The sequence below is a fragment of the Entelurus aequoreus genome, linkage group LG25, assembly GCF_033978785.1.
Source record: "Entelurus aequoreus isolate RoL-2023_Sb linkage group LG25, RoL_Eaeq_v1.1, whole genome shotgun sequence".
Lineage (NCBI taxonomy): Eukaryota > Metazoa > Chordata > Actinopteri > Syngnathiformes > Syngnathidae > Entelurus > Entelurus aequoreus.
Window position 1 is genome coordinate 7250987 of NC_084755.1, and position 25566 is coordinate 7276552.

Here is a 25566-nt window from a genome sequence, read left to right on the forward strand (position 1 = left end):
TGCGTAATCGAAAAAGGGTTGAACGAGAGTTCCCGCCAGAATCCTCATGGTGCTTTTGTTGACCAGAGAGGAGATTCTGTAGAGAAATCTCGTTCGTTGGTTGACCTTTCTGATTACCTTGGTTGCCATTTTATCACAGGAAAGGTTAGCCTCTAGAATGGAACGTAGGTAGGTGACCTCATCTTTCCTGGTGATGACACTGTCACCTACTTTTGTACATGCAGCACGTCATGGACCATGGTACATGCAGCACGTCATGGACCATGGTACATGCAGCACGTCATGGACCATGGTACATGCAGCACGTCATGGACCATGGTACATGCAGCACGTCATGGACCATGGTACATGCAGCACGTCATGGACCATGGTACATGCAGCACGTCATGGACCATGGTACATGCAGCACGTCATGTACCATGGTACATGCAGCACGTCATGGACCATGGTACATGCAGCACGTCATGGATCATGGTACATGCAGCACGTCATGGATCATGGTACATGCAGCACGTCATGGATCATGGTACATGCAGCACGTCATGGATCATGGTACATGCAGCACGTCATGGACCATGATACATGCAGCACGTCATGGACCATGGTACATGCAGCACGTCATGGACCATGGTACATGCAGCACGTCATGGACCATGGTACATGCAGCACGTCATGGACCATGGTACATGCAGCACGTCATGGACCATGGTACATGCAGCACGTCATGGACCATGGTACATGCAGCACGTCATGTACCATGGTACATGCAGCACGTCATGGACCATGGTACATGCAGCACGTCATGGATCATGGTACATGCAGCACGTCATGGATCATGGTACATGCAGCACGTCATGGATCATGGTACATGCAGCACGTCATGGACCATGGTACATGCAGCACGTCATGGACCATGGTACATGCAGCACGTCATGGACCATGGTACATGCAGCACGTCATGGACCATGGTACATGCAGCACGTCATGGACCATGGTACATGCAGCACGTCATGGACCATGGTACATGCAGCACGTCATGGATCATGGTACATGCAGCACGTCATGGACCATGGTACATGCAGCACGTCATGGACCATGGTACATGCAGCACGTCATGGACCATGGTACATGCAGCACGTCATGGACCATGGTACATGCAGCACGTCATGGACCATGGTACATGCAGCACGTCATGGACCATGGTACATGCAGCACGTCATGGACCATGGTACATGCAGCACGTCATGGACCATGGTACATGCAGCACGTCATGGACCATGGTACATGCAGCACGTCATGGACCATGGTACATGCAGCACGTCATGGACCATGGTACATGCAGCACGTCATGGACCATGGTGCATGCAGCACGTCATGGACCATGGTACATGCAGCACGTCATGGACCATGGTACATGCAGCACGTCATGGATCATGGTACATGCAGCACGTCATGGACCATGGTACATGCAGCACGTCATGGACCATGGTACATGCAGCACGTCATGGACCATGGTACATGCAGCACGTCATGGATCATGGTACATGCAGCACGTCATGGATCATGGTACATGCAGCACGTCATGGATCATGGTACATGCAGCACGTCATGGACCATGGTACATGCAGCACGTCATGGACCATGGTACATGCAGCACGTCATGGACCATGGTACATGCAGCACGTCATGGACCATGGTACATGCAGCACGTCATGGACCATGGTACATGCAGCACGTCATGGACCATGGTACATGCAGCACGTCATGGATCATGGTACATGCAGCACGTCATGGACCATGGTACATGCAGCACGTCATGGACCATGGTACATGCAGCACGTCATGGATCATGGTACATGCAGCACGTCATGGACCATGGTACATGCAGCACGTCATGGATCATGGTGCATGCAGCACGTCATGGACCATGGTACATGCAGCACGTCATGGACCATGGTACATGCAGCACGTCATGGACCATGGTACATGCAGCACGTCATGGATCATGGTACATGCAGCACGTCATGGATCATGGTACATGCAGCACGTCATGGATCATGGTACATGCAGCACGTCATGGACCATGGTACATGCAGCACGTCATGGACCATGGTACATGCAGCACGTCATGGACCATGGTACATGCAGCACGTCATGGACCATGGTACATGCAGCACGTCATGGACCATGGTACATGCAGCACGTCATGGACCATGGTACATGCAGCACGTCATGGATCATGGTACATGCAGCACGTCATGGACCATGGTACATGCAGCACGTCATGGACCATGGTACATGCAGCACGTCATGGATCATGGTACATGCAGCACGTCATGGATCATGGTACATGCAGCACGTCATGGATCATGGTACATGCAGCACGTCATGGACCATGGTACATGCAGCACGTCATGGATCATGGTACATGCAGCACGTCATGGACCATGATACATGCAGCACGTCATGGACCATGGTGCATGCAGCACGTCATGGATCATGGTACATGCAGCACGTCATGGACCATGGTACATGCAGCACGTCATGGACCATGATACATGCAGCACGTCATGGACCATGGTGCATGCAGCACGTCATGGATCATGGTACATGCAGCACGTCATGGACCATGGTACATGCAGCACGTCATGGACCATGGTACATGCAGCACGTCATGGACCATGGTACATGCAGCACGTCATGGATCATGGTACATGCAGCACGTCATGGACCATGGTACATGCAGCACGTCATGGACCATGATACATGCAGCACGTCATGGACCATGGTGCATGCAGCACGTCATGGATCATGGTACATGCAGCACGTCATGGACCATGGTACATGCAGCACGTCATGGACCATGATGCATGCAGCACGTCATGGACCATGGTACATGCAGCACGTCATGGATCATGGTACATGCAGCACGTCATAGACCATGGTACATGCAGCACGTCATGGATCATGGTACATGCAGCACGTCATGGACCATGGTGCATGCAGCACGTCATGGATCATGGTACATGCAGCACGTCATAGACCATGGTACATGCAGCACGTCATGGATCATGGTACATGCAGCACGTCATGGATCATGGTACATGCAGCACGTCATGGACCATGGTACATGCAGCACGTCATGGACCATGGTACATGCAGCACGTCATGGACCATGGTACATGCAGCACGTCATGGACCATGGTACATGCAGCACGTCATGGACCATGGTACATGCAGCACGTCATGGACCATGGTACATGCAGCACGTCATGGACCATGGTACATGCAGCACGTCATGGACCATGGTACATGCAGCACGTCATGGACCATGGTACATGCAGCACGTCATGGATCATGGTACATGCAGCACGTCATGGACCATGGTACATGCAGCACGTCATGGACCATGGTACATGCAGCACGTCATGGACCATGGTACATGCAGCACGTCATGGATCATGGTACATGCAGCACGTCATGGATCATGGTACATGCAGCACGTCATGGACCATGGTACATGCAGCACGTCATGGATCATGGTACATGCAGCACGTCATGGACCATGGTACATGCAGCACGTCATGGATCATGGTACATGCAGCACGTCATGGACCATGGTACATGCAGCACGTCATGGACCATGGTACATGCAGCACGTCATGGACCATGGTACATGCAGCACGTCATGGACCATGGTGCATGCAGCACGTCATGGATCATGGTACATGCAGCACGTCATGGACCATGGTACATGCAGCACGTCATGGACCATGATGCATGCAGCACGTCATGGACCATGGTACATGCAGCACGTCATGGATCATGGTACATGCAGCACGTCATAGACCATGGTACATGCAGCACGTCATGGATCATGGTACATGCAGCACGTCATGGACCATGGTGCATGCAGCACGTCATGGATCATGGTACATGCAGCACGTCATAGACCATGGTACATGCAGCACGTCATGGATCATGGTACATGCAGCACGTCATGGATCATGGTACATGCAGCACGTCATGGACCATGGTACATGCAGCACGTCATGGACCATGGTACATGCAGCACGTCATGGACCATGGTACATGCAGCACGTCATGGACCATGGTACATGCAGCACGTCATGGACCATGGTACATGCAGCACGTCATGGACCATGGTACATGCAGCACGTCATGGACCATGGTACATGCAGCACGTCATGGACCATGGTACATGCAGCACGTCATGGACCATGGTACATGCAGCACGTCATGGATCATGGTACATGCAGCACGTCATGGACCATGGTACATGCAGCACGTCATGGACCATGGTACATGCAGCACGTCATGGACCATGGTACATGCAGCACGTCATGGATCATGGTACATGCAGCACGTCATGGATCATGGTACATGCAGCACGTCATGGACCATGGTACATGCAGCACGTCATGGATCATGGTACATGCAGCACGTCATGGACCATGGTACATGCAGCACGTCATGGATCATGGTACATGCAGCACGTCATGGACCATGGTACATGCAGCACGTCATGGACCATGATACATGCAGCACGTCATGGACCATGGTGCATGCAGCACGTCATGGATCATGGTACATGCAGCACGTCATGGACCATGGTACATGCAGCACGTCATGGACCATGATACATGCAGCACGTCATGGACCATGGTGCATGCAGCACGTCATGGATCATGGTACATGCAGCACGTCATGGACCATGGTACATGCAGCACGTCATGGACCATGGTACATGCAGCACGTCATGGACCATGGTACATGCAGCACGTCATGGATCATGGTACATGCAGCACGTCATGGACCATGGTACATGCAGCACGTCATGGACCATGATACATGCAGCACGTCATGGACCATGGTGCATGCAGCACGTCATGGATCATGGTACATGCAGCACGTCATGGACCATGGTACATGCAGCACGTCATGGACCATGATACATGCAGCACGTCATGGACCATGGTGCATGCAGCACGTCATGGATCATGGTACATGCAGCACGTCATGGACCATGGTACATGCAGCACGTCATGGACCATGGTACATGCAGCACGTCATGGACCATGGTACATGCAGCACGTCATGGACCATGGTACATGCAGCACGTCATAGACCATGGTACATGCAGCACGTCATGGATCATGGTACATGCAGCACGTCATGGATCATGGTACATGCAGCACGTCATGGACCATGGTACATGCAGCACGTCATGGACCATGGTACATGCAGCACGTCATGGATCATGGTACATGCAGCACGTCATGGACCATGGTACATGCAGCACGTCATGGATCATGGTACATGCAGCACGTCATGGACCATGGTACATGCAGCACGTCATAGACCATGGTACATGCAGCACGTCATGGACCATGGTACATGCAGCACGTCATGGATCATGGTACATGCAGCACGTCATGGACCATGGTACATGCAGCACGTCATGGACCATGGTACATGCAGCACGTCATGGATCATGGTACATGCAGCACGTCATGGACCATGGTACATGCAGCACGTCATGGACCATGGTACATGCAGCACGTCATGGATCATGGTACATGCAGCACGTCATGGACCATGGTACATGCAGCACGTCATGGATCATGGTACATGCAGCACGTCATGGACCATGGTACATGCAGCACGTCATAGACCATGGTACATGCAGCACGTCATGGACCATGGTACATGCAGCACGTCATGGACCATGGTACATGCAGCACGTCATGGATCATGGTACATGCAGCACGTCATGGACCATGGTACATGCAGCACGTCATGGACCATGGTACATGCAGCACGTCATGCCTGTGCTATGAGCTGTGTACCAACAAAACATGAAATAATACTTTACAGATATGCTTGTTGAAGTTATGGCTGTCCTACCACAGTGTTGTGTATTACAAACTCAAACATGTTTCGTGCTGACGTACAAGCTAGCTTATTTCTTTCAATAGTTAGCTTTTACGGCTAATACCTTGGTATGTCAACGTGTTAGTACACTAGAAAAAGAGTTCCTCAGTGTTCTCTCTTACAATAACAATGTTGCTACAGTTGGTTATTCTACAGGTTACACAACGTAAATGAAGTATTGTTGATGGTTCTTGAATGCATTTTAAAGTGATTTAGAGGTGAATTGACTGCTAACATTAGCCGATTTTTACATGTTAGAATGCAAAAAACCCTAGAAAACTGTCGTCTTCTTGTCTCTCAGGATTGTGAACGATGGGCACAATTCCCCCCAAAAAGGTGCCGTTTCCCTTTAATTTGACTATTGAATAAACCATGCACAGAGTGAACACTCTTGCACCCTGTTTGGAAGCAGCATAAAATGAAAAGCAACACACCCAGACAGGTCAATTTATGGATGCTGGCAAGTTTATCAAGTTGATTTATGGTGTGATGAGTTGGCTTATTGACTTGGGGGCCCGGGGCCTCCCCACATGCTGCCATCAAGAGGAACACTCACATTGCTGGTTTCTCTTGTCTCCAGCGTTTTTCAAAGGCAGGCATACAGGACAGTCATGTCGCGTGCAATTCTTCCAATGAGAGATGATCTGTCTTGATGAGGCACAATGCGCCACTGGAGGGGGTCACATGAAAAAAGGGGGACAACTTGAAAGAAATGACGACTTTGCAACGCTTTAGGAAAAATGACTTTGAGGTAGTCAAACGCTGGAGGACTCCATGACTGTGAGAGACTCACCTTGGCAGGTCTTGCCAGCCTGGCAGTGAGTCATGTGGTTGAGCACGTTCTTCATGGTGCGGCAGTGAGGCAGGTTGCACTGCCGCACTTCTCCGTTGGCCTGCTCCCTGCGTTGGCACTTGTGCGCGTGAAGCAAGAGGACCAGCTGCTGTTGAATCAGCTTACGCTTCTCCGGGTCTGCTGTAGGGGGCGCTGAGCAGGGACCTGCCCCCACAGCACCGAGTCCCACCTGGGCTGCTGCCGCGCCGCCGCCTGCAGGCTGCTGCTGGGAGTTCTAGAGGCGGAGAAGGGCACCAATGCTTTTTTACATTGCAGATATTGGGCAGAGGGGAGAATGACAAGTCCCTGAGAACTGCTGGGAGTTCTAGAGGCGGAGAAGGGCACCAATGCTTTTTTACATTGCAGATATTGGGCAGAGGGGAGAATGACAAGTCCCTGAGAACTGCTGGGAGTTCTAGAGGCGGAGAAGGGCACCAATGCTTTTTTACATTGCAGATATTGGGCAGAGGGGAGAATGACAAGTCCCTGAGAACATTACCGCCTGCAATGCTTTTAAAAGGTGCAATATACACATCACATCTTTCATATAATCCACAGTATTAGCGGTTTTTTCTTCATTTTTATTTGTATCACATGGTCACTACTGCATAGTTTCTCTTGTTATATTTGTATTCTTGTTGTTATATTTTCTATTTTATTTCCATTTATACCTCCATGAATGACTTTTTAAATTATATCTCAATTCAGTACACTGCTGCTGGAATTGTAATTTTCCTGTGGTAACTCTCTTGAAGGAATAAATCAAGTACTATCTATCTAATGCCTCCAAGTCAGGGCCTGTTAACTACATCATGAAGAGGGCCCAAGGGCTCAGGGGCCAGACATCAAAATGTAAATGTTTCATTAGAAAGTACCTTCCTTTGATGGTACGGATGTGTTTACTTCTTTACAAAGTAAACACATCCGCTTTCACACAGCACTGTCAGTAAATTCATTATTCTGCCTTCGTTGCTCCTTTCCAGCGTGCGCAGCGAGACAGATAGTTGACAGCATTAAGAAACAGAAGCTAAGTTTCGTGTCATTGACGTTCCTTCTTCTGAATTACTTTTCTTCCTCAGTTTATTTCTTTATATGTCTTTCTTTGATTAGGTTTGTAAGACTGAAAATATAAACATTACAAAAGTACGTTACATACACACAGCAAACATTGCTTACAGGTGGCTCAACACAATTGCACCTAAGGTGCAGCTTTATCGCCCTTTTATTTTTCCTGAGGGAACTCTCCTGAAGGAATCAATAAAGTACTATCTATCTATCGCCCTCTGTTGGTCAAATTCAGCGCTACATGTAGTCAACCAATTTTGATTGAGTGTTTAACAGACAAAAAACAACACGGCCACAAATACAAAAGACATCACAAAGTCAGCAATTTAAATACATTCATACTTTCTTGTCCAGTTGCTGTTAAAAGTCGGATTTCTGCGATTTACTTTGATTTTCTTTTTAGTGTCGATAGTGCCGTATTCTTCTACTCATCTACTGCTGCTTCATTGTGACACATATGTTTCACTGTTGCCCCCTGCAGGGTGGCGGGAGTACTACATACATGAGCAACCCTAGTTTGAATGGTTTCATCAAGACTATTTGGGGGATGTTCAGCCCGGATGTGGTGTTTTGGTTTCAAAGTCTTAATAGTCAATAATACCGTGATGTGTGACGGTGTCAAACGAAAGCTTGGTGAGTTTAGTTTTTTTCTGGCGCTTTAGCGTTGGCCGAGTCTGTAAATAAACTTCATCTCCCAGAATCCTCTGCGCAGTGCAGCACCGGCAAGGTGGTGGCATGAAACGCTGTAAGCAGGAAGTGAAGTGTGTTCGTACTCGTCCTAGATAACATGAATTGTTTTTTGGACATTAAATGTGTCCATAACTGCTTGAGTTATGTTGCTGACAAAAACAAAGAAAGTTCAGGCCAAAACATAACCTTTTTGGCGGAGGGAAGAAAGTCTGCATTCTGCAAAGCGTGCTTTCGTTTTGAGAGCCAGCCAAAAATACTGTTCAACGTGGGAAATACGAGTAAACTAAAAAGCTATTATTACATCCTCAATTCCTCCATCCATTTTCTACCGCTTGTACCATTTTCTACCGCTAACCCTAACCCTATGCCTCTGTGTGTGGACCAAACCTTTACTTATTCATCCATACTTGGCACCAAATATGCCTGTGTGTGGACCAAACCTTTACTTATTCATCCATACATGGCACCAAATATGCCTCTGTGTGTGGACCAAACCTTTACTTATTCATCCATACATGGCACCAAATATGCCTCTGTGTGTGGACCAAACCTTTACTTATTCATCCATACATGGCACCTAATATGCCTCTGTGTGTGGACCAAACCTTTACTTATTCATCCATACATGGCACCAAATATGCCTCTGTGTGTGGACCAAACCTTTACTTATTCATCCATACTTGGCACCAAATATGCCTCTGTGTGTGGACCAAACCTTTACTTATTCATCCATACATGGCACCAAATATGCCTCTGTGTGTGGACCAAACCTTTACTTATTCATCCATACATGGCACCTAATATGCCTCTGTGTGTGGACCAAACCTTTACTTATTCATCCATACATGGCACCAAATATGCCTCTGTGTGTGGACCAAACCTTTACTTATTCATCCATACTTGGCACCAAATATGCCTGTGTGTGGACCAAACCTTTACTTATTCATCCATACTTGGCACCAAATATGCCTGTGTGTGGACCAAACCTTTACTTATTCATCCATACATGGCACCAAATATGCCTCTGTGTGTGGACCAAACCTTTACTTATTCATCCATACATGGCACCTAATATGCCTCTGTGTGTGGACCAAACCTTTACTTATTCATCCATACATGGCACCAAATATGCCTCTGTGTGTGGACCAAACCTTTACTTATTCATCCATACATGGCACCTAATATGCCTCTGTGTGTGGACCAAACCTTTACTTATTCATCCATACTTGGCACCAAATATGCCTGTGTGTGGACCAAACCTTTACTTATTCATCCATACATGGCACCAAATATGCCTTTGTGTGTGGACCAAACCTTTACTTATTCATCCATACATGGCACCAAATATGCCTCTGTGTGTGGACCAAACCTTTACTTATTCATCCATACATGGCACCTAATATGCCTCTGTGTGTGGACCAAACCTTTACTTATTCATCCATACATGGCACCAAATATGCCTCTGTGTGTGGACCAAACCTTTACTTATTCATCCATACATGGCACCAAATATGCCTCTGTGTGTGGACCAAACCTTTACTTATTCATCCATACTTGGCACCAAATATGCCTCTGTGTGTGGACCAAACCTTTACTTATTCATCCATACATGGCACCAAATATGCCTCTGTGTGTGGACCAAACCTTTACTTATTCATCCATACATGGCACCAAATATGCCTCTGTGTGTGGACCAAACCTTTACTTATTCATCCATACATGGCACCAAATATGCCTCTGTGTGTGGACCAAACCTTTACTTATTCATCCATACATGGCACCAAATATGCCTCTGTGTGTGGACCAAACCTTTACTTATTCATCCATACATGGCACCAAATATGCCGCTGTGTGTGGACCAAACCTTTACTTATTCATCCATACATGGCACCAAATATGCCTCTGTGTGTGGACCAAACCTTTACTTATTCATCCATACATGGCACCAAATATGCCTCTGTGTGTGGACCAAACCTTTACTTTTTCATCCATAGATTTTGTGTGCCGTTGGAAGCTCTATGGGGGCTGCCATTTTGAAGAGGCCCCTACGTCACATCCTGTTTACATGCCGTACAAATCGGTGCGGCCATTTTCTAGAGCATCGACACTAGCAGCACTTCTGACTCATGTATTTCCACAATTGTCGTACCTTGTGTCAGCCTGTCTTAGAGATCACTTTGTGTGATCAGAAACACTTTAAATGTGGCCAAAATCTTGCTGTATAGCTTCAGGTTGCCGGACAACCACTGAGCTAGCATTTTAGCTAGCTCAGTTATTTGAGGATTTCATCAGCGAAGGGGTGTTTGTTCCCTAGCAAGTCTTTAATTGTGAGGAGACCGGACACAGCAGACCTTTATTACATCAAAGGAGGAGGCACTACCTGGACACAAGCTGATGAAGGATCGCCTCACACTGCTAGTTTGTGCTAAATGAATCCACTGCTCCTTTATAACTCGGACACTCCCAGAATGTTCAAATGTTGCCAGACACAAGGTAAAAATGATTTTCTTTTTTTTGCTTTTGGAGCGAATCAACAAGACTTGTGTGTGTGTTCAGTTTTGACATTTTAGCTTGCTGTAATGTTGTTGTGTTTGAATAAAACAAGAGATTGTTGAGCTATTACTCCCTTGTTGTGTTGGTTTGAGATATATATATATATATATATAATTAGAGATCTATTTATGTATACATCTCTATATTAGGGTTGTTCGGTATACCGGTACTAATAAAGTACCACGATACTAATTGATTGAAATCGGTACTATACCACCTCTGAAAAGTACCGGTACCAACCTTTCATGTGAATGCAGCTGTGTGGCGGTGACTACAGAGCCGAGGTGCATGATGTTGTATGCACACAAAGTGCATACAAGTAATAACATCTTGGAGAGGAAGAATGGGAAAAAACAACAAAAGAGGTGTGTGAAGTACAATATGGAGGTATTTGGGCTTCAAAAGCAAAAATAAAGGTGACACTTTAAACAAGGAAGCAACGCGCTTCGAGTGTTGCTTTAAAACAAATGTGGAGGGAGAAGCTAAGCTAACACGAAGAGAGGGTGAAGCGTCGGAGCCGACAGAATCAGAGACGAACTGATGGCGCTAACAAACCCTGTAGTGGTAGAAACTTCTTTCCACCTACCTAAAATCAACTGGAAAGGACGGCGGCCAGCTTGAGCGAACAAAGCTGTCCATGGAGTAAGTCACAATAATATTAATCATGATACTGGAATGATTGTTCACTCAGTACAAGTACAGCTTGCTGTCCTATCACAGTGTTACAAACTTAAAAGGCTGATGCAGAATTAAGGCTAACACCATAGCAGGTTCACTCTTACAATAACAATGTCACTACATCTTGGTTATTATTAGGGCTGTGAATCTTTGGGTGTGCCACGATTCAATTCAATATCGATTCTTGGGGTCACGATTCCATTCAAAATCAATTTTTTTTCAATTCAACGCGATTCTCGATTCAAAAAGGATATTTTCCCGATTGAAAAGGATTGTCTATTGATGGAATACATAGATTTCAGCAGGATCTACTCTATTGATGGAATACATAGATTTCAGCAGGATCTACTCTATTGATGGAATACATAGATTTCAGCAGGATCTACTCTATTGATGGAATACATAGATTTCAGCAGGATCTACTCTATTGATGGAATACATAGATTTCAGCAGGATCTACTCTATTGATGGAATACATAGATTTCAGCAGGATCTACTCTATTGATGGAATACATAGATTTCAGCAGGATCTACTCTATTGATGGAATACATAGATTTCAGCAGGATCTACTCTATTGATGGAATACATAGATTTGATCAGGATCTACTCTATTGATGGAATACATAGATTTGATCAGGATCTACCCCAGTCTGCTGACATGCAAGCAGAGTAAAAAGCTTTTATAATTGTAAAGGACAATGTTTTATCAACTGATTGCAATAATGTACTTTTGTTTCAACTATTAAATGAACCAAAAATATGACCTATTTTATCTTTGTGCAAATATTGGACACAGTGTGTTGTCAAGATTATGAGATGTGATGCAAGTGTAAGCCACTGTCACACTATTGTTCTTTTTTATAAATGTCTAATGATAATGTCAATGAGGGATTTTTAATCACTGCTATGTTGAAATTGTAACTAATATTGATACTGTTGTTGATAATATTCATTTTTGTTTCACTACTTTTGGTTTGTTGTGTGTGGTGTTTGTGTCTCCTCTCAATTGTTGTGTGTGGTGTTTGTGTCTCCTCTCAATTGTTGTGTGTGGTGTTTGTGTCTCCTCTCAATTGTTGTGTGTGGTGTTTGTGTCTCCTCTCAATTGTTGTGTGTGGTGTTTGTGTCTCCTCTCAATTGTTGTGTGTGGTGTTTGTGTCTCCTCTCAATTGTTGTGTGTGGTGTTTGTGTCTCCTCTCAATTGTTGTGTGTGGTGTTTGTGTCTCCTCTCAATTGTTGTGTGTGGTGTTTGTGTCTCCTCTCAATTGTTGTGTGTGGTGTTTGTGTCTCCTCTCAATTGCTCTGTTTATTGCACTTCTGAGTGTTGCTGGGTCAGGTTTGCTTTTGGAATCGGATTGCATTGTTATGGTATTGCTGTGTATTGTTTTGTTGGATTGATTAATTTAAAAAATGTTTTGAAAAATTACAAAAAAATTAACAAAAAAAATAAATAAAAAAATCGATTTTTTAAAAATGAGAATCGATTCTGAATCGCACAACGTGAGAATCGCGATTCGAATCGATTTTTCCCCACACCCCTATTTATTATACAAGTATTGTTGAGTTATTTCAAGCCAGAATGGATTTGCATTGCTCGCCCCTAAAAGCAGCCCATGATCACATGTTAGAAAAACATGTCTTCTTGTCTCTCATGAAGATTCCAAAAAAGTGCAGTTCCCCTTTAGCATAAAAACTGTTGTTAGCCCAAAAATCAAACCATTTAATTAATACTTTTTGTTTATGAATGTCTTAACTACATTGTCAATCAATTAAAATATGTATGTAATACAGTAAAAGAAAATGGTTTCCTAATATTCAGTACTTATTATCATGTCTCAAATAATATATTTTAAAATGTTACCTTTTTTATGTCACTTTATCACAAAGCTTTTTTGTTTAATCAGTTGTTTATGTTAAAAAGTGCAATTTCAATGAAATGTGCATTTGTAAGAAAATATGTCCTTGTTTTTTTCAACTATTTCCCCTGGAAGACGCATGGCTGGAAAGTGTCTTTTATTCAATCGCTCCAACAATCCAACAAATGATTCGATAGATTAGCGAAGTGAAGTGAATTACATTTATATAGCGCTTTTTCTCAAGTGACTCAAAGCGCTTTACATAGTGAAACCCAATATCTAAGTTACATTCAAACCAGTGTGGGTGGCACTGGGAGCAGGTGGGTAAAGTGTCTTGCCCAAGGACACAACGGCAGTGACTAGGATGGCGGAAGCGGGGATCGAACCTGCAACCCTCAAGTTGCTGGCACGGCCGCTCTACCAACCGAGCTATACCGCCCAAAAGCTAGCAAAACAAGAGTGAGGAGCACACATTTTCTTACCATTCCAGGCATGCCTTGACCCGCTGAGGCCTTCTTGTCCATGTTGAACATGCTGTTGGGCATTCCGGCCTTGTTCTGGAGCTGTGGGCTCAGCCCGGCTCCAGCAGACTGACCGTAGGGACCACCATAGGGGCCCGCATTGGCCATCATATTCATCTGTGGGTGGCCAGCAGAAAATGTTATATTGATAAATCAGGCACATGCTGTGGGCCTGGGGCAGTTTTTGCCTCATCCCTCACTTACAGTGCGAGTGAAAAATTCACTATTGACGTAATAGGACTGAAAGAAAGAGATGATAAAGTATTATCTGCTCACAGGTGCGACCTGGTGGTTGTTTGAGCACACTGCAACTAGCCCTGGATGGACCCACTCCTTAATGCAGGGCGACAAACTTGTTTTAAAGGCCTACTGAAAGCCACTACTAGCGACCACGCAGTCTGATAGTTTATATATCAATGATGAAATCTTAACATTGCAACACATGCCAATACGGCCGGGTTAACTTATAAAGTGACATTTTACATTTCCCAAGAAAATTCCGGTTGAAAACGTCTCGGTATGATGACGTATGCGCGTGACGTCAATAGTTAAACGGAAGTATTCGGACACCATTGAATCCAATACAAAAAAAGCATCGCAAAATTCCACAGTATTCTGGACATCTGTGTTGGTGAATCTGTTGCAATTTGTTTAATGAACAATGAAGACTGCAAAGAAGAAAGTTGTAGGTGGGATCGGTGTATTAGCGGCTGGCTGCAGCAACACAACCAGGAGGACTTTGACTTGGATAGCAGACGCGCTATCCGACGCTAGCCGCCGACCGCATCGATGATCGGGTGAAGTCCTTCGTCGCTCCGTCGATCGCTGGAACGCAGGTGAGCACGGGTGTTGATGAGCAGATGAGGGCTGGCTGGCGTAGGTGGATAGCTAATGTTTTTAGCATAGCTCTGTGAGGTCCCGTAGCTAAGTTAGCTTCAATGGCGTCGTTAGCAACAGCATTGTTAAGCTTCGCCAGGCTGGAAAGCATTAACCGTGTATTTACATGTCCATGGTTTAATAGTATTGTTGATCTTCTGTGTATCCTTCCAGTCAGGGGTTTATTTCTTTTGTTTCTATCTGCAGTTAAGCCCGATGCTATCACGTTAGCTCCGTAGCTAAAGTGCTTCGCCGATGTATTGTCGTGGAGATAAAAGTCACTGTGAATGTCCATTTGGCGTTCTCGACTCTCATTTTCAAGAGGATATAGTATCCCAGGTGGTTTCAAATATAAATCCGTGATCCACAATAGAAAAAGGAGAAAGTGTGGAATCCAATGAGCCAGCTTGTACCTAAGTTACGGTCAGAGCGAAAAATGATACGTCCTGCACTGCACTCTGGTCCTTCACTCTCATGTTCCTCATCCACAAATCTTTCATCCTGGTTCAAATTAATGGGGTAATCGTCGCTTTCTCGATCCGAATCGCTCTCGCTGCTGGTGTAAACAATGGGGAAATGTGAGGAGCCTTTCAACCTGTGACGTCACGCTACTTCCGCTACAGGCAAGGCTTTTTTTTTATCAGCGACCAAAAATTGCGAACTTTATCGTCGATGTTCTCTACTAAATCCTTTCAGCAAAAATATGTCAATATCACGAAATGATCAAGTATGACACATAGAATGGATCTGCTATCCCCGTTTGAATAAAAAAAATTCATTTCAGTAGGCCTTTAATGGCTGCCCTTAGTGAATAATATAAAAATAATTGGCCTCACGATGTAATTGCATAATTTTCTAAACATTTGATTATTAAATATAATTTTTTACATAGATTGTAAAAAAAAATCTGTAGGTTTTGCAATAAACACACGATAGCTCGGTCGCCAGAATTTCGCACTGTTTTGTTTTTAAATGGTAAAATTCTGGCGACTAAGATGAGATTTTTTTATGTTAAATCTATGAGTGTTTTTGTACTTTGCATTACTAGAAACGGAAAAACTTTTTACGGTAAAATTCTGCCAACTAAGCTGCCATTTTTGCTGCCCAAACATATACCATTGTTTTTATGGTGATACTGTTGTTGACAAAAAACAATATCACATTTTCCATCCATCCATCTTCTTCCGCTTAGCCGAGGTCGGGTTGCGGGGGCAGCAGCCTATCACATATCACATTTTTTACAGTAAAATTGCCAGTTTTTTCCTGTAAAACTATATTTACAGTGTACACTGTGATGGAAGATTTGCTTTTAAATCATAAGTCAAACTTATTTAAGTATTTATCGTTAATTTCACAAAACATTTTTTGGGAATGTATGACAACATAATATTTGATGCATTTTAGATGAAAAGATATGGTCCTGCATGCAGTTTGTGTATTTTTTCTGTCAAAATGGGAAGAATGAATACATTTAGTAAGAGAAGATAAAGTACTTTGTTAAGGCATAACATTTCCATATAAAATGATGTGGCCCCAGGCCATGAGTTTGACAGCAGTTCCTTAATGCTTCAGTCACACGCAGGGTTCTCACAGGAATGAGGCAAAAATACAACCGTACCTAATGTGCACAGCTGAATCCAATACTATCTGTTGAGTATATACTGTGATTGTGACTATTCTCAAGTTGTCACTGGTTGTAGAATGAGATGTTCACTAGCAGGGTTAGCGAGCCGCAATACCACAATCACCGCATATCAACCACTAGAAGTATATTGTTTCAATAAAGCACTTGATATGATAGAGTATGGCCCCCACCTGTGGAACAGCCAGCCAGAGACTCAGGACTGTAGTTAAATAAAGAAAAAGGCTAAAAATGCACCTTTTTAATCAGGCTTTTCACTAATCACCTGTTTTTTTATTATTGTATGGAGTTGTTTTCTATCTTCATCATTATTATTTCTACTATTACTCTCTCAATGTTATGTTTTTATTACCTTATTTGTGTAATATTTATATTACTTACAATTGAATTTTTACATATATTTTTAAAAATGGCATTAATTAGAGTTATTCTCCAGTGTGGACGCCTCAAAGGTGCACCCATTTAAATCCATGATGGGGAAACACTCCACACTTATCCATGTTTGGTGCATTTTAGCTGCTTGATTACAAAACTTTTACTTGGTGAAGTAAACAAGGTTGAAGTGTTTACCTTGTTCAGTGCTCCTGGTTGCTGTGGTCGTATCCCCGGCTGACCCCCGGGGCCCATTTGCTGACCCTGCTGCTGTAGTGTTTCGGCTAAAAGATTACTGTTGTTAGCCATGCCCGCGCCGCCAGGGTAGCCCATTCTTGATGAGCCGTTTATGACGTGCCCCGCCATCAAGCTTTGCTGGTGCTGTCCGCCGTTGCCCTTCTGGGGAGCAATCATTGCAATGGCCCGGTTGAGCGACGCCACCCCCCCAACCATGCCAACCTGCTGCATCAGTCCGGCTTGCTGCTGGCCGTGGGGGCCCAGGACCTGAGGTGCGCCGGGGGGCATGCCAACGCCTCCCATCATGCCCATGGAAGCCCCGGGCCCCGCGCTGTTGGAGGCAGCGCCCCCCTGCTGCGGTGGCGCACCAGTACGCAGAAGTTCCGACAACTGTTTGTGTTTTGCGGCGGCATCCTGGCTTCCGCCCACGCCGATCCCTCCGAGGCTGGTATGGAGTTGGTTGATGTCCCCTCCATTGGTCAGTCCCAAGTCCGAGGAACTGATGAGCTCGTCTGGGAGGTCGTGCTCCAGGTCGAAGAGTGAACCAAAATCTAGGAAGAAAAAAGCATTTACCAAGCAGCAGAATAAAAGATGTAGTCGTGCGTCTGCTAACAGAACAAATAGCATCTTTTACTTGGCCAACATCTGGACTCATCCCTTCCTGATTATTAGTTTATAGACACGTCACGCAGAGAATGGCGGCTGAAACCTTTAATGAACGAGAGAAGCCATACACAGGTGTCGGGATGTATAATGATACACCGTGGTAAAATTCAAGACGGATAGTATCGCCTTTTTCAATTGAGATTAATTGTTGTTGTTTATTTCGGACATGCATACAGTTACAATATGATACCGCATTTTTTCAATTACAACATGTCTGAAAAGAAGTAGGAAGAAGCAGATCTTTGTAAATCCTAACCCCAATGAGTAATAAATACTAACAAATAAATAGTTAAGTTACGATTTACATAAAACCCTGTTTGATTTGATTACCACACTTTGAGAAACTCACAGCGATTTTGCTAATTTCCTAGAGAAGCAGTTAGCTTAAATGCTCAAATAAATGTGAGATACATTATTGTTTTAAAAATAAAACTTGGTGAAAAGACTTCAGTAAGTACTTTTTAAGCATGTTCAACAATAACTATAACCGTGACATGAAGTTGTCATATCGTTACGCCGAGGTATGCAGTGGCTCCACCTACTTTTATACAAAACAAAATAAACATATGGACTATGGATTATTCTAATACAATACGATAAGACATGTACTGTTACTATTCTCTGCGCAATGAAAACACCAACTCAACACAATTAAATATGCTACAATGTGAGTTTAAAAGACAAATGGTGGTCATTTTTCAAAATGGTGGGTCAAACTTCTTAATGAACGACAGAGGCCACAAATTAGCACACGGTTAGTGTTGTCGTTTCAAAGTTTGATTGCCATAGAACCATGATTGGTTACCGCACTTTAAAAAACTCATGGTTAACATAACATGATGCGACATGTTAACATTGTAAGAATAAAACTTGGTTAAAAGATGTCAGAGTGTGTACAAGTACTTTTGAAGTACATTCAACATTACCGTGATATTATTGATAACCCTGACATGAAACTATCATATCGTTGCATGGGCCGATACAACGATAATTAAGACGTAATCAATAACAACAAAAATAAAACGTTCAATATAAATATTTGTTTTTGGTGGGAAGAAACCGGTAGTTACGAAGCTAGGTTGGTTGCACACTGAGCAGTGGGAGGGACAACCAATCAGGTAACAGTATCAACTATCTAGTTTGGTTGCACCATCTTATTGTCTTGCTGGTCCTTTGCTTGGAGTGAAAAGCAAAAGTAAAATGAAGTGCTGCAGAGAGCCAAGAAATTGTCCATGAAACATTAAAGTCACCTCGACAGAGTGGCTCTTTTTTGGATTTATAAAAAAACGGACCGTCGTCCTTAGCTACGCTCATCTTTTCTTTTCAACCGGCGTCCGTTCCCTATTCAGGTATACAGCTAGGAACTAAAGTGCAGGATTGTACAAATTAAATAACAAAATATACCAAATGTGCTACTTTAAAAATAATCCCAATTTCAATAATTACTGCTTTACATACATTTCCTGGCATACTCGAATAGGAATAACAGACCGAATAAATGTTACACATGGCGGTGCGCTTCTTTCTCATCATACATACCTGCTGTAAATGTGGCATTTTGTTAGTTGTTGCGGTCCTGTTCTGCTCGGGCAGTTGCACTTTCAGATGCAGGAATAAGTTTGTGCTGCTGCCTTTTTTTAAACAAACTTTGCAGCATGCAGTCATTTTGTTCCATGCCTCTTGCCACAAAACCAAACCACTGACGACACTTTTCTCTTCTTACGTCTGGCTCTCTTTGGCGTTAGCCATGTTTTGAATCTCTGCTAAGGAAGTAAGGGGGCGGGTGACGGCTACAGAAGCTCATGGAAGGTGGGGCGGGGTATGTCGGTGCTAGAGGAGAAAGTGAAATTGATGATTTTTTTTACGTCTGCAACAAAAAACTAGAAACTTTAACCGAGACGCCTAAAGATCACTACTCTTATGTGCGCTGTGAAAACATCCCCTGGAGGACATCACAGTGATAGCCGCTCTGCCGTCCCTCACTCCTTCAACAACACCCGGGAGTTGAACTTTGCTCCTAACGCCTGCAAAGCGACTCCAGGCCTACAGACACAACACCACCTACACCCTGAACAATGGGCATATGCACACACACCCCACGCCTTTGCCACCGCTTGAACCCCTTAGGTGCCATGGACGGCTGAGCAGCGCTTTAGATAGCACTAGCCTGCCACTGTAGACCCGTCCCCGTTGCAGGTTTTGTGGATTCTGTGTAACATGTTTATGTGTGCTTATGTCAATCTACTTTTTTCTTGGCCTCAGTCTGGACCCCCTCACCAAGAGCCCAGTCTAAAGTCCACTTTTTTTTTTTTTTACTCATGTTCTCCCCCCATCATTGACCTTTTCCCGCCTTCCAAGGGGCGTCCGTGTTCTGTCTCCCCGTACAATATATGTCTAATCTTGAACGGAATTGTGCTGAAAACCTGAATTCCCCACCAGAGATGACTAAAATCTGTCTTTTGCAGTGGCCGTACGGAAACTAATGTCCTGGTATTTTAAGTTCCGGGCACTACATGCAGTCCAATCTGTTACATTTTTATGAGTTACAATGAAATTATTCGAAGCAACAGAATATAAATTTGAAGATTTGTTTTTATATTTGAATGATTCAAATGTTTCAGCCCAAGCAAAGATGTCAACTGTTATCATCACAGCAAACAACTACTAGAGGTGGGGGAAATAATCCATTTTTAGATTAATTGTAATTTGGACATGGAAGATTATAGAATCGATTAGTAAATGTCAATAATGTATTTATTTATTGTACATAAAGTAATGCAGACAGTTCTAAAATGTGTCTGACTGCAGAGATTCGACCAGCTGCTTTATTATCTTCCCGTGTTGCACACATTTTCATTAATTTAAGAAATGTGGGAATTAATTTAACGGTTTTTTATTACAAATGCACTGTATTTTTTAAATTGCAAGTGATAAACGCTTATTAAGTGAAACGAAAAGAAATGTAAAATTGCATCAATATACATAAATTAAGGCTATGCCTACACTAAGTCCATAACCTCTTTAAAGGAATAATTATTTAGCCTAAACCCCGTTTCCGCCACACTAAACCAGCGTTTAAGGTTCCCCATCTCGGACAATTTTTTACACGGGTAAGTGCGCCGTGTATTTCTTGTATCTCCGACTCTTAGCTTTGTATGGACTCATTGATCGTTTACAAACTGAGTTTGGAGAGGAAGTGACATCAGAAAGACCACGCCCACACAGGAATACCTTAAGAGAAAGCCATTGCAGCTATTTGGGATACAACACTTCTCATACGGCAAGAGAACTTTCCAATGTCCAGGTCAGCTGTGATTCTACTTAGCCAAAAACTTTGTCCATTTGTCGAACGAGAGACAACGAGAATTCGGGCTACCGTGGATGTGATAAAAACATGCTCACTGGCCTAGTGGTTAGAGTGTCCGCCCTGAGATGGGTAGGTTGTGAGTTCAAACCCTGGCCGAGTCATACCAAAGACTATAAAAATGGGAGCCATCACCTCCCTGCATGGCACTCAGCATCAAGGGTTGGAATTGGGGGTTAAATAAATGATAAATAAATAAATCACCAAAAATGATCCCCGGGCACGGCCACTGCTGCTGCCCACTGCTCCCCTCACCTCCCAGGGGGTGAACCAGGGGATGGGTCAAATGCAGAGGACAAATTTCACCACACCTAGTGTGTCATTGGTACTTTAACTTTAACTTAACTTGAAAAGGGTAGCGTGTGCTTTGTATTACCTGGTCGTCGAGGGAAGACTATGGAAAACGGCAAATGCTTTTGGACTGGCAAAGCAGACTATCAGTTATTGACCGCCATGCATGTCGCGGACTCAACGTCTAGGTCCAGAATATATAAAGTCACCAAAAAGGAATGGACAATGAAGGTGAAGGCAAAAGAGTGAGGAGTGTCCTGAGCAGATATCTAGATCCCTAGATTGATTGATGTCAAATGTTCTTTATCACATTGTTTAGGTGTGTAATAAAGATGTGATTCATGTATGATGTCGCAGGTGTGATTGACTACAATAGGGCCCCACAGCCCACTGGATTCCAGTTCATTGAAATAGCACAACACTGGATATTGTTCAGATAAGTGACATTTAAGAACTTGCACACAAAGCAACACTGGAGGTGACTATGACGTGCGCATGTGTACTAGGTCGCGTTGCACCAGCTGACAGAGGGGGTCTTAAACCACCATTGTGTGTGTGTAAACAAGGATAAGGTTAGGCGGGATTTGCCCTGGATAACCTTAGCCGGCGCGGTTGGGAGAGTGGCCGTGCCAGTAACCTGAGGGTTCCTGGTTCGATCCTCAGCTTCTACCATCCTAGTCACGTCCGTTGTGTCCTTGAGCAAAACACTTCACCCTTGCTCCTGATGGGTCGTGATTAGCGCCTTGCATGGCAGCTCCCGCCATCAGTGTGTGAATGTGGAAATAGTGTCAAAGCGCTTTGAGTACCTTGAAGGTAGAAAAGCGCTATACAGGTATAACCCATTTACCATTTAGCCGGCTTAGTGTAAACGGGGCCTAAAGATGCATCAATAATCGATTTTTCATCGAATCGTAGCTCCTGAATCGTTATCGTAATGGAATTGTGAGGTGACCAAAGATTCCCACCTCTATAAGCTACCATGTGAGTTTGAAATGCAAATGATGCTCATTTTATTGAATATATGATGAATACGACTGAGCAAACCCTTCATTGTCTCGTTTCAAAGAAGAATATTCACAGGAAGACTATTCGTAAACATTGGGCATAAAATAAGCTGCATGATTATTAGAGCAGTGTTTTTCAACCTTTTTTGAACCAATGCGCATTTTTTTCATAGAAAAAATCCAGAGGCACACCACCAGCAGAAATGATTAAAAAAACTCAACTCTGCTGACAGTAAAAAGTCATTAACCAAGCATGCATCAACATAGCTCTTGTCTCAAAGTAGGTGTACTGTCACATCACGCCCCGACTTATTGCTGTTTTCCTGTGGGTAGTCTTTTACTTCTTGTCTTGCGCTCCTATTTTGCTGGCTTTTTCTCTGTTTTTGGTATTTTCCTGTAGCAGTATCATGTCTTCCTTTGAGCGATATTTCCCGCATCTACTTTGTTTTAGCAATCCAGAATATTTCACTTGTTTATATCCTTCATTGTGAGGACATTGTTGATTGTCATGTCATGTTTGGATGTACATTGTCTTTGCTCCACAGTAAGTCTTTGCTGTCATCCAGCATTCTGTTTTTGTTGACTTTGTAGCCAGTTCAGTTTTAGTTTGGTTCTGCATAGCCTTTCCTAAGCTTCAATGCCTTTTGTTTATTTTTGGTTTTAGCATTAGATACTTTTTTACCTGCACCCTGCCTCCCGCTGTTTTTGACATCTACAAAGCTGTTAGCTAGCGGCTGCCACCTACTGATATGGAAGAGTATTACACGGTTACTCTGCCGAGCTCTAGACAGCACAGACACTCAACAACAACACATCATTTGCGGATTATAATTACTGGTTTGCAAAAAATATTTGTAACCCAAAAAGGTGAAATGACATCATGTCCCACGGCACACTAGTGCTAATAATCAGAGGATGCATGAAAAGAAGAACAGTTTACAGCGTTCAAATTGGGACGCTGTAAACGATTCAACGTTCAAATTGGGACGCTGTAAACGATTCAAGTCAAGTCCAGCACTTTGCAAAAGGAGAAGATGGATTATTTGGAAAAGTGAGCAGCTGCTGCGGCGCATCGCCACTGCGCATCCAGACAATGGAGGCTGAGAGTGGCATTGTCGCTCCAACAAAAAGTGAAAACCACTCGGACTCGAGACGTGCAAGGAGACGCTTTCAAGTGCTCGGCGATCCTTTGAGAACACCAACACCATTAAAAACAACAAACCGACGCATGGCGTTGGGTCGCGATTTTGTGCGCTTTTTGCGCAACTTGGCTCATAATGTAGGCACAAACAATGGCTAGCTGCTTTACGACAATTGTCCGCTAATCCCCAACGTCTTCGCTGCTAATAAAACGTCGACCATTCAACGTGTATTGGCCCTCATTTTTCAGCAAATTCGACGTGTTTAGTTGTGTTTATACGCTGTTGAGCGAACCGACGCTGGTTTGTTTAGCTAGCCGGCTAACTAGCGCCGGCTGCTAGCTAGCTAGCTCCTTCTTCTTCAAATGCTGGCGATAAATTAGCGCTGTTCATTTTCTCACACTACGCGCGCATTTTTGGACATTTTTATATGGTGTCGGTGCATTTTGCTCACTTCAAAAGGCGGAAAGTAAACTCTTGACGAGTGGAGCGACGCGACTCTCCCATTGTTTGGAGGTAGCTAGTTAGCCTCAATGCTAACGCTTCAAAACAGAAAAGTCGCAACTACACGACTTGCAAAACATACTTTTTATTTGAAAGCAAACTATGTTAGAACCGCGCGTGTGGCCGAGTCGTGCAACTCGGCGTGGGTTGCAAGATGCGCAAATGTGACTTACTCCTGATAAACAAGAGAAATGTGCAGCAAAAGACATACATATATACATACATACATACCGTTTCCATCACTCGCAGACACGGAGAGAGCTGGCGAGGACAGCTTGGGCCTCTTGGCTGAAGGCGGGCCGGACTCCAAGACATTATCGGCCATATTTTTGGACAAATCCAAAAAAAAAAAGTTTTAGATCCACAGAGGCCTGTGATCGTCCCCCCACCGCTCGGGGGACGGGAGGGGATGTTGGGGAGTGTTCCACGGAGAGAGCAGCCCACTCCTCCCCTGGCGGAGAGTTAGTTTCCTCGCAGATTGGAAGGTGGAGTCATGGAGCCTCGGCCGCTGTGTCCCGGGATCTGTGCTCGCTCTTATCCGCCATAGTCGGCGACGCAAATCCCGAGTCCAAACGCAAAATCCGCCAAAACAGTTGGGAAAAAAAAAACCAAACTTTTTTTTAAAGTCTCATGCAAGGCCGGGGGGACCCTCAGCGCCCCGGACACACATTGCTGCAGAATCCCGGTGTGGAAATGTCATCAACTGGTGCCTGCATGTTCGCAGCGATTATCGGGGTCGTGCAAAAGGAAAAAGTGTCCACTTGATATATTGCACGAAGTCTAACGTCGCTGCATGCAAACGTGCAGACAAACTTGTCACAAAACATCAACAAGCGATGCTGAAGCAGACTTTATTCGCAGCCGACGTTGGCGCTAATTGCCAATCATTTTGATCCAATGAAGGTTTTCTTTGCAGGTTTATTGGTGGAAGTTGTAAGGTCGGAGAAACACTCACTGGTGGCGGAGAAACACTCACTGGTGGCGGAGATGTGTCGTCCAGCAGAAGATTGCATGAAAATGGAAGAATAATGAGTGAGTCTTTGTGATGGAGATGCCTTCTCTTTAAACCCGCCAGCAGTGCATTTCTATCATTGTCTACGCGGACTATTTCCTTCCTCCGCGACGCACACATTATTAATTGTCATGTTTATGGAGCAGCCCTTTTTTCCGCAATTTCCCCTCCTGGTTGTGATATGTCGCCTTCTTCCGCAAACACCTCACACTATTTCCTCCTCCACGGCCGCCTTTTCTATTCCCGCTGGCGTCTTTTCCCTCTCTCGGTTTTCCTTTTTCGCCCCGGTTGTCTCCCAGCCGAGCGTCGGT

At 44.4% G+C, this 25566-nt stretch overlaps 1 protein-coding gene across 2 annotated transcripts in view; it reads right to left on the bottom strand.

The window, feature by feature from the left end:
* Positions 1–25566, bottom strand: part of LOC133642671 (histone acetyltransferase p300-like) — a 48713-nt gene that overhangs the window by 23048 nt on the left and 99 nt on the right. For both annotated transcript variants that reach the window (XM_062037018.1, XM_062037019.1), the window contains exons 1-5: positions 24475–25566; positions 17237–17826; positions 14110–14265; positions 6749–7022; positions 6512–6625 (exon numbers count right to left, since the gene is read on the bottom strand). The exon at positions 24475–25566 is cut by the window's right edge and continues 99 nt beyond it. In XM_062037018.1, the coding sequence (XP_061893002.1) occupies positions 6512–6625; positions 6749–7022; positions 14110–14265; positions 17237–17826; positions 24475–24568 (1228 nt within the window). In that variant the 5' untranslated portion in view covers positions 24569–25566. The remainder of the gene's footprint in view (positions 1–6511; positions 6626–6748; positions 7023–14109; positions 14266–17236; positions 17827–24474) is intronic.